The 11,352-nt window shown below is 39.9% G+C and overlaps 1 protein-coding gene across 1 annotated transcript; it reads right to left on the reverse strand.

Moving 5' to 3' along the window:
- Positions 1–380: 380 nt before the first annotated feature.
- Positions 381–10,979, reverse strand: LOC139712291 (thiamine transporter 2-like). The gene is made up of 6 exons (XM_071624130.1): positions 10,916–10,979; positions 9,055–9,958; positions 7,858–8,000; positions 6,663–6,855; positions 3,944–4,085; positions 381–649 (listed from the first exon to the last, which is right to left on the reverse strand). The coding sequence occupies exons 2-6, from the start codon at positions 9,918–9,920 to the stop codon at positions 404–406; spliced, it is 1,590 nt and encodes a 529-aa protein (XP_071480231.1). The 5' UTR covers positions 9,921–9,958; positions 10,916–10,979; the 3' UTR covers positions 381–403.
- Positions 10,980–11,352: the final 373 nt, after the last annotated feature.

The following is an 11,352-nucleotide window of genomic DNA, read 5'->3' on the forward strand; positions in this document are numbered from 1 at the left end:
ACTACCTGGTACTGAAATATTTGGTTGCAGAACATGAGACAGAACATTGAATGTAAGCGGCAAAAAGAGATAAGCTGCGATATATTGCTGACTACCTGCTCGAAGGGGTGGGGGGGGTGGGACACTTTACCTTTCCCTCGGAGCAATAACAACAAAACTTTCTATTTGTTAGAAAACTTTTGAGAGGATGGAAGGGTAGAAAGGTTGACTGGACGGCATCCGTAGAGTTGAGCAGAAGTAAATAAATGCTTGCATTACAGTATCTCCTCAATCATGACATGAGAAGTTAATTATTCTCCCCACCCCCCCCCCCCCCTTACTGGTATATCATACATTTCAGCGATTTTCTAAAACACAAAAAAATCTTATGAGGAAAAAAGATGACCTATGACATCAGGAATCATTACTTGACCAGCTGCTCATCATCTCTCCAGGCCACTTCCTCCACATCCACTGAGCCACCGTCTCCTTCGACGTTCCTCTCGCTCCCCTCTGGTGACGAAGCCCTGTCCTCCAGCTCGATGCATTCTCCGTTGCCACGGCAACAAGCGGGGAACGCCTGTCGGCATCCGAGCTTGCCCGCCTGATAGACAGCCTTAATGCAGAAGGCAGTGCCTAGGAGGTAGAAGTAGCCCCCATAGACAAGGAACTGTCAAGAGGAAGTGGTGAAAGAAAAACATTAAAATACAAATCATCTTACAAAAGATCATCTAATTTGAATTCTATAGAAATATTTAAGATAGAATTTTATCAAATCTGATTTGCAAGGTTTTCAGATAATCTCTAAAACCCTACTTCTCAAGGACTTCTCGAGGACCGCAGCCTACTGGTGGCTTGCAAAGCTTTCGCAGGTGAGCTGTGGCATCTTTAAATGAAAATTAAAAAAGCCTTGTATTCAATCTAGCTGAGCCTCAAAAACCTTTGGAGGAGCCAAAGTGGGCCTCAGGTTAAAGAAGGTTGAGAAGCGTGGCTCTAAAAGGCTCCTAAAGGAGAAACAATGTACTGTCTGACCTCTGCTATCCCGCCAAATCTCTCTTTTATGTAGACATGGAGTGACACACGATTGTCTTTGCCTTTTCAGTACAAAACACTGCTACTTCAAGGATCAGGGTCTATCACAGAAGAAGGTGCCTTCATACAATCTTCCCAAAACACATCATTATCCAGATCAAACCAGCACTTTCAATTCACTAACACTCATCTCCCTGACAAGGTGCATTTCAGTCAGACTTCTACTTTGCTGTGGTGAACAAGAAATGCCTAGTCCAACCACATTACCGTGTAGCTTCCTACTGTGTACCCATTTATAAACACTAGGTTACAATATGTAGGATCAACAGTGTGGATGAAGTACACAGTTTCGCTCAAGGACACAGGTGCATTTGCAGGAACTGAACCCATGACCTACTCAGTGAACTCCCAGTGTACAAATCCGTTTGACTGAGAAACCTTCAGTGTATCAAGCTACAATAAACACTCTTTAATGCATGACAAGTCTAACATCTTCAGCCTTTTCATTGAAACCAAAGCTGGTGGACAATGGCAGACATGGGAAAAAAATCTGAGGTGCCCTCTTTCTCATTTCCTGATTCCTTATTATATAACAAAAGAGTCAGGACTCGCATGAAATGGGTAAGAAGATATACAGAAAGAAAGGGGATAAGAACCACTAATGGTGACAGCCATTAACAGCATACAACTCCAAGGAAGCGTTATATGACGGCTTTACAGAATAGGCTCTCCAGAATCCAGGTCAAACTAGAGATGAGTCAGATTAACGTCACTTGTACTCTTCATTCCCAGGTACAATTGCAGAGATGACACACAACCGATCATGCGTGCCCTTGAATAATCTCCACCGGTTAAACTGCTGATAGACTCTTGAAAAATACAACCCTGGAATTAAATGGCAAGTCCACCTTCATAGACATGTGGATTGAATGAATGCAGCAATATTAGTAGAACGCATCGGTGAGATTTTTGGAAAAAATCAGACAATCCCTTCAAAAGTTATGAAGTTATGAAGTTTCTGCTCAGTCACTGCTTGATGAGAAGACTACTACAGCTCGTCACATGTATAGAACCATATCAAGAAAATATAAAGAAAATTCAACATATTTCCACTTTTCTCCTATAATAAAAGAACATTTGACTTGCCTCTTTCAGAAGGCAGGGGAAATAAACACATTACCCTTTACATACATCAATTACAAGTCGAGGAAATGTGCACTTTAAAAAAAAGAATAGAATTTTGTGAAATTCTCTTTATATTTCCCTGATATCATTCTGCGCATGTGACATCATACACTTTAGTAGTCTTCTCACCCAGCAGTGACTGCGCAGATACTTTAAAAATTCATAACTTTTGAACGGATTGTCCGATTTTCCCAAAATTTTCACTAATGTGTTCTGCTGATTTTGCCACATTCACTCGATCCACATGTATAATGAAGGTGGGCTTCCTAACAGCATGTGGTTGGTCACCTATCAGCACATCTGCTGGCTAACTTTTTTCACAGGTTGGCACATAAGACATGTAGGGATTTGGTAATCCTCCAAATAAAAACTGCATCACATTGTATCTCATTCCAGGAATGATGACTCTTGATGATAAGTTGTCTAAACTGCTATCACAGCCAAGTCTTGGAAGGTATTAAAGGGATAGTACAGTATTGGTGGAGATGAGAATTGGGCTTTTAACTTTTTGCGAGATACCAAGAAAACACTTATGATATAGTACAGAGAATACCATTTTAAGAGGAATTCAAAGTTTATTTGATGAAAATCGGGTTTGGAATGACTGAAACATCCAAAAACAAAGTAAAACAAAGCGATTCTAATAAAGTGTGGGTCCCACACTTTATTAGAATCGCTCTTTTTTGGATATCTCAGCCATTTCAAAACCAATTTTCATCAAATAAACGTTGAATTCCTCATAGAATTACATGCTCTTTAATATTTCATAAGAGGTTTCTCATTATCTCACCAAAAAATGTTAGAAACCTGAAATTAGGTCTCAACCAAAACTGTACAATCCCTTTAAAGTCCACATACAATACAACTGTAGGTAATCATAACAGGCTGCAGGCTGAAAAAAAAAATATGCCTAAATAAATAAATAAACAAATAAATGAATAAATACATAAAGAAAGAAAGAAAGAAAGAAAGAAAGAAAGAAAGAAAGAAAGAAAGAAAGAAAGAAAGAAAGAAAAACAAATAAATAAATGAATACATAAATAAGTAAATAAAAAATAATAATCAATTAATTAATACAAAATATCTTTCAAATATTCACAAAGAAAATGAAAGCAACATATCATAGCTGCTCCTACAAGTTGTATGTTGTGGATGATACCTTTGGTAAGGTCTAAAATGCACTGAAATTATATAGACAGGGAGAGTGGAAAGATCCAATGAATAAGGACTATATATCACTGCTATAAACATGCCCGGTATACCAGATTCCTGTAAGAAACAGGGTAAGCAACTATGGGACTCACAGACTCAAGTCCTCTCCAAAGGACTACATCAGAGCAGCATGACATTAAAATCATTGCTGATTAAGACTGATGGGATGACAATTTTCTTTCAGTAATGGGAAAAGTGAGTGGCACCAGCAGTGAGAAATTACTCAACCCCTGAAGATTAAATCATCTTATCTCATTTCACTTTATTGTATTAAATCAACTTGTTTTGTGCAACACATTTTTATGACATTTCTTGTACCCACTTCACAAGTGAAAACTATGCCGATCTTATATCTGCCTGTTCTAACTTTTCTCTCCATTGTAATTGCCCCCCTTTTTCAGGAGAAGATTGTCTGTCTTGGGAAGTGAGGCCTGGTGAATGCAAATAACCTTACATAAAGGATGGAGAGTTTAAAAAAAAGAAGAAGAAGAAAGTGTTGTTTGAAAGTTGTGTTAAAAAAAGATGAAAGTATTACCTGAGTTTCTGGTGGTAGGCTCAGTGTTCGATGATCGACAACTATTAGCGTCAACAGGGTCTCCAGAACGAGGGCGACAAACGTGTTCCAGCCAAAGACGAGGGCATAGCGTTCCAGTGTGAGGTGTTTTGCTATCTGAAATCTGAAATGGAAGAGCACAAGGCATCTTTCAAAAAAAACAAACATATTTTCACACTCTCTGATGACAATGATACTTAACCCTTAGAGTTCTTGGTTCACCAATTGGTGTGCAAGCTGGAGTGTTCTCTTCACTGCTCAGCTCAGCACAGATGTCTGGAAACTAATTGTCAATGAATAGACATCACTTAATCCTCCTTCCTATTAAACCCCTATTGTGTCACCATGGCTTTCTCAGTTGGACTGAGGCACAATGCTATGCCTGAGCGGGCTTGCTAATGCTACGACAGATTACGTATAGATGGATTACGGAATGCAGATGAAAATTTTTTTGGCAAGTTTAGCTTAGTGCCATGGTTCAAAAAGGATTAATCCATGTTTACAATTTCTATCTGCATGTACAACCAAGCAGTGTATAAAGTAAAAGCTGCTAATATCCAACAATTTGGGTTTTGAAGAGCTTAGATAAAAACATAGTATAACTGTACTAAAACTTTTCTGATTTTACAATACACATTCATCTCGTACCTTTGAAGACTATCATCAAAAGAATTATGCGCTTACTGTTTTGATGTGAAATGAGTACCAAATGGTAGACATTTTTCAAACTGTATTGGAGGTCGCAAAAAATTGCCTAAACAATACAACTTTATCACTGTGACACTACAGGAAACTGTAGGAAAAAAATGCAATGTAGAATATCATTTGGTAAGTGAAAACACTTTAAATTCTAATAACCAACTTCAAAGATTGACTAACATACTCTTACTTGTGTCATTTGTACCATCAATCCCCTCATTCAGGCTTGTGGAATTTTGAGAGAAACCCTCCCCCTCCCCCCTCCCCCTCCCCCTCCCCCTCCCCCCCCCCCCCCACCAAAAAAGAGAAAGATATGTAATGGGTACCTCTAGTCTTTATTGTGCAAACATTGCACAACCCTTCTGCATAATATCTGCCAATAATGATATGAATCACTCACTTGCCAAAGAGGGCCACTCTACACATCAAACAGGCATTTGTGGACTCAAGCCGAGATGTGTACATACAGTCAACCTTGCCTAAATCGAATATATTTGGACTAAAGAAATAGCTTCGACTTAGAGAAAATTCAGTGTATAAGGGATTAAAATCATTAGAATGTGAAGAGTACAGGACTTGACAAGACTTTTCGACTTACTGTAAACATGGAAATTTTCGCGGTACATTAATTTTCGCGGATTTCGCGCTACGTTCGGCTAGCGCGAATTCAAAAACGCGCGAATATATCTTCACAATTTTCTATGCACATTTTGAACGGGATGAATTGTGTGCGCTTCATCGATGATACTGCTACGTAGTACAATGTACAGGCATGTTTACGCTACTAGTACTGTGCGAAGAGACGATAGATTGCTGTGTACTGTAGCATGCAGTGTGCACCGCGCGCACCGATGCTACATCCCCCCGTGACTATGGTACTACAGTCACAGCTGTACTACGTATTTGAGTGCTTGTACTCGCAGTCGAGCCGCTCGCTACGTCGCTTGTCGTACGCTGGCATAGCAAGCTATGTAGCAGAGGCTTTGGATGAAAGCAGTGAATGTGTACTACAGTAAAGTAACCTGCTGCGGAGCGCGAATTTAAGAACCCGCGAATACGTTTTCGAGCCGCTCAGCGCGAAAAATTAATCGCGCGAAAATATTGACGTTTACAGTATGTGGTTATTTGTCTTATGCGAAGTCGACTTAAGCAAGGTTGACTGCACACTGCACAGTTAAACAAACTGGGTGTTCCGATTTACTGAAAAAAGCCATACCTAGTAATTCCTGTATATCTAAAGCAGCATCAAATCTCCTGTACCCACCCCCCAACACAAACATATTTCAATTGAAGTAGCCTTTTATGCAAGCTATGTGGAGAGAACAGTGTGTGGTTCTATTTTCAATGCTGAAACTACACAAATCATTTGGGGACTGAAAGTACTGTTTGCCTTTCTGAAGTCAGAACTTCATTTATGAGCGAACGAAACTTATCTGAATCATGTAATGCAAGCATCGCTGGAAACCTATTATCTATTTTCTTGTTTTTTTTGTTTTGTTTTTTCCTCTGGCAAAGAAGCAATTGCTCCATTTGAATTGCGTTCACTGCTACAGTACTGCAATGTAACGTCTTCAGCTGATTTTGGAGAGTAGTTAGGTGTTTAATGAAAATAGTGTGTCCACTGACACCAAATAAACAACGATGCCCTATCATATTTTTGTTCACAACCATCATAACAGACCTGTATTTCTCTCTGAGCCTCTAACAACAGACAAGTGTTGATAAGCAATGAATTTCAGGTCTTGCACTTCTTCATAAGAATTACAACAGTATACTTTACCATTGAAACTCCTCTGCATTCAATCAATAAATTTTGACGAAGTTGCTCGGCATGTTCAAGCTTTATCCATAACTCCACAACATCTATAAAGTAGCTGAATTTCGCAACATGTAGCTGAAATTTGTAACATGTTTTCATGTCTGTTTTTTTTTTCCACTTTGCCCTAAAAGTAACTGAACTTGCAGCTACTGTACATCAACCTCTCCCATTGCAACCACTCACGTTGCTATGGTGATGACCAGCTGGTAGGATGCCCGGAAGATGATGTAGAAGGAGTAGCAGAGCCAGATGTTGGTTGTGAGGCCCATGATGAGCAAAAGGATTGCATCTGCGATGGACACGACCCCCATGAGGAGCTCCCCATACTTGTCCCAGTTGACCCGGGGGAACATGATGAGGAACGCCGACAACGCCCCTGCAACGAGAGACATGAAATTTGACAACAGGGCACCAAGAAGTGAGCTTAAAGTCCAAGCACAAGCCAAACACAGATCTGGAGTATTTGCATTAGCAGTGATGCAAATACAGCCTCCTTGCTCAGATGTTCTCTCACTATTTCCTTATATTCAAATATATTGATGGAAGATACTTCTAACATTTGACTGTCGAGGAAGGGCTGATTTTGGTATAACACACATTTCCCATAGACATCCGAATGAGTATACTTGGGACTAATCTTACACAGGTTAGTTTGCATTTGGTCTCCAAGGTGCAAATTTCAATATCTCTGAATTTTGTTGTTACTGAAGGCATACCAGTATCTGGATTTTTTTTCACTGCTTTGAGAATGTGTCACCCGTTTGCCAAATACCCATCTATTGTCGAATCAACTGTACAGGAAAGGAATATTATCAAATTGATAAAATGCACTAAAAAGTTTCCAAATTAAACCTTCAACCTATGTAGAATAACTCTTTAGTTTTACTTTTGTTACATATAGCGACACAATTGAAGATTATATAATATGTTTGATCCAACTGTGACATATGAAAGCAATTTGATAGCAGCGATAAAAATATATAACACAGCATAGGTCCTACAGATCCACATCATGAGCACCTGTCATCAGCAAAATGTTGATATCCCATTGCCATTTTCTTTCAAGGCTGAAAAAAAGGATTCTCCTGAAAAGTAATGCATTTATTGCAGAATAACTGACTTACCGTGCAATACAACTCATGCTTTTGACCTGTGGAAGAATCGTCATCCTTGAAAACTCACTAATGCTCTCACTCGCAAAAGTTACAATTGGCACACTATCTGTGAGTTTCCCCTTCTGAGTTTTCATTTGCATTGTGAATTCCCAGTGATAGAAAGGACACTCTGAGCAAAAACTTTCTAACGATTTAAATCTTGTGATATTTGACTACACGTGTGAACAGGCCAAGTTTGAAATGGTGGCATCGAGTCTCTTTACCGAGAAAGGTTGACACAGCCTCCACAGCTCCATTGTAGACGTTCTGATCCTCTGTGCCTGTTCCCGTCTTCGTAAAAATGGCATCCCACAGCGTCTGTATGTAGTTGCCAATTTGCAGATTGCCACAAGTTGCAAATGCCCACCTTTACACATGGAGATGTGGATAAAAAAGAAGAACAGATTCTATCACATTTTTTCATTCATATGTGCTAAATTATATTATATCATCATTATGGGGAACATCAACATACAGACAAATTACAATGAGCAAGGTCTCGTTTCATAAGAGTTTTTATCAGTTACAACTGCCAAGTTTCTATGACAAATTTGCTCTCAGCCAATCAGATGCAAAGATATCAGTAGCTTATAACAACTATCATAACTTGTTAAAAAAGCTTGTTAAAAACAGCATGTGGAGTCACTGACTCCATCAGAGTATAGGTGACTTTAAATGACTCTTGATAATTATAGGCAAGTATGTACAACATACACAGACTCCATGCAACATTTGTATTGTGTCTCCTTGTTTGTGTGTCATAACGATAACTGAAGTTACTGAGTATCAGTTATCTATTATTTGAAAGACATACTGGTACTTAATTTTCAGGACATCCGGGATTAACATTCATTCACAGCTGAGCACTCAATGTTGATTTTTGTGAAAAGATTCCAGAGGCAAGCATTTTTAGAAATCAATTTTTTGTGTCTTGGCCTAAAATTACATTATTAAGATTCAAAATGTAAGTAGGTTTGAACACAAATTTCAAAGAACAATTCTCTTCTCCATGGTGATTTTAGTAAACAGAAATTCTGCAGATGCTTGTAAAGTAACCATTCAAACTTTTCTAACATAGTTTTCCTGCATTATACCAAAATTTCTTTTTCCAATGTTGAAATGGCGACTTCGTAATAAGATATACTGTGTATAAAGCTGTTACTTTTGCACACAGATATTTTTGCAAATGAGAAAGTCATTAACATTTTCGCGAGATGTTATTTTTCGCAAATAGACACCAAGGCCACCAGAAGTGCACTATCACCCTAGCATATGGCAACATTTTTGTGTGTTGTAGAATTCATGTTCCAAACAGTGATTCGCGAAATTCGCAAAAATTTATAAACCGTCACAAAAATAACAGCTTCTACAGTACTATAGGAGAGAAAATGTTTAAATGGGGACGCAGGAAGCATAAATACCAAAGTGACCATTGAAGCAATTGTTTGTTGGTGAAACAGGTCTTGAAATCTGCCCATAACAGCACAAAGAATCTCTTGGTAGCCACAAGACTTGATTTCGATATATCTCTCAGTGGCTGTGAGGATGTACTGGGCATGCTTCTCTGTGTTGTTTCTTGGTCGATCTGATTCCTGTCAGTAGAGTCTTCCTGAGAACTTTTCACGCCAGCTGTTTGAACTGTTCTCCCATCTCCTCCATTCCCGCGGCTTTCGATTCCTTCGACGTCCTCATCGTCACGATGGAAGTAGGTGCTTTTCTCGACGGGAGGCAAAAACAGGCTGAGAATGAAGCCCAGCGAGACACAGGTAAGGCTTATGTAGTTCAGCCCTGCATACGTAGTGACTTTCAGCGATATCAAGATCTGACCCAGGACCCCTGCAGCCAGCCTCCCTGTGAGCAACGAGGCCCTCGTGTAGCTGGAAACCTGCTGGTAGTGGTCTGTGGACACTGCTGCGAAAATGTACGAATAGTACGCGATTTCGGTGGAGGTGGCCAGGGCGTACATGAACTGCATCAGCTTCATCATTTCAACACCAAAGGCCCAGATGAGGAGAGCCCAGGTGGCCATATAGGCCACACCCTCAAAGTTGATGACCGGTTTGTACCGGAGGAGATCGGTCAAGAGGAAGACAAAGACCAGGGCCACCATGTAGGAGTAGGTCCAGACGGGGTACACCTCGTTATCTACCTGCTCCTCAGTGAGGTTCTTGAATCCTCGGAGGAACGGTGTCAAGAACGGCTCGGAGGGTCGCAGTTCTTTGAGGATGCCATAGCAACAGAGCAGCACGGTTGGATAGACCCAGCTCCACTCTCTGGCAGGCTTCATGGTTCTGAAATGCCGCTGTGTCCTCCTCTTTCAGAGATCTAGATAGGAAAGTATAAGACCAAAATATTTTTAACAAATAGGAAATTACAACTTGCACATGACTAAACTGAATTTCACTCAAATTCATATCTCCTTTGTGATACTGAGAGGTAGGATTTCTTCTTTGAGCTACATTATAGAGTCTCTTAAACTTGAATTTTTGGCTTCATTGATGAAAGGACAAGATATGGCTATCCTGGGGATTAGAATACTTACAAAGATGGGGGTCTTTATTAATTTTAATTCCTGTGTGTCAACTGTAAACTTCATTAATCATGAATATCAAGACTCATAACCAGTGTCTGCATATTGCGTAATGCTATTTGTCCCTTTATCATAATTGTTCATGATGAACTTGCAAAACCTGTGCATAGGGTCTACAGTAAGCTTATTAACAGACGTTAGTACTGTAGGGAAACCCTAACTGATGGGCAAATTCAATTATTTCAAATGTGTAGTAGACATAGACTTCCTGTGAGGTTTAATTGTCTTAACTGGTTCTTCGTTAGAGTCAAGTATGGCCTCCAACATATCATGCACACGCCTAGCTTCATGACAGTTTTAGATCTTATGAGTTACCAAGGCTATAGTCAGTACACATTAAATTGATCAGCGTCTTGCATTAAAGTAACATGCATAACTCATCACAGTATGAGGTAATGCACAGACCGGTAGCTGCAGACCGGAGGAACTCAAACTAACGTGTTACAGCCAGTACAGGTTTGTAGATCTATTCAAAACGTTACAGCTTACAGACATTGCATTGCGCCATTGGGTGAGTAGCCGCAGTTACCGTACAGTGTCAGTTGACAGTGACAACAAGGTTGATCAACGCGAATTTACCGAGAGTTTTACATGGAGTCACTGACTAATGTGTCTTATAGTGACACTGGGGGGCCCAGCACGATTTCAGATACTGCCAGCAGTAGTTATAGACTATAGGCTTAAGATCTTACGTTTGGTTTTCTGATCTCCTCACTGCAGACACAGGGTTTCCTCTGGCCCATCACGCGATTACATTCGGACTGCATGTGGTTGGTTTTCTTATGCTGCTAGCTGCCTGCTACAGTATTACGCCCTCACACATGCGATCGAACACAAACAGGGAAATTCCCTACGACGCGACGATACTCTCCCTCCGCCCCTCCCCCACCACCCCACTACCACGAAACTACACGTACTTCAATGTGCACTGCCAAGCGCTGTTCATTGATTTTATGTTGTACATTAGTATACTTGATGAAGAAGCAATGAAGAAAAAGGTGAAGAAACTGAAATGAAAAATAAACAAATGTCATTTGTATTTGAGCTTTCATTAGAAATTTTCTGTTTCGGTCATTAAATTTTCTTAGGTCATGTCTACTTACATCAGTGCATTGGTCATCATCAGCTG

Source organism: Diadema antillarum, unplaced genomic scaffold (assembly GCF_040938485.1).
Source record: "Diadema antillarum isolate AM-2024a unplaced genomic scaffold, OU_Dant_1.0 seq00001787_RagTag, whole genome shotgun sequence".
Classification (NCBI taxonomy): domain Eukaryota; kingdom Metazoa; phylum Echinodermata; class Echinoidea; order Diadematoida; family Diadematidae; genus Diadema; species Diadema antillarum.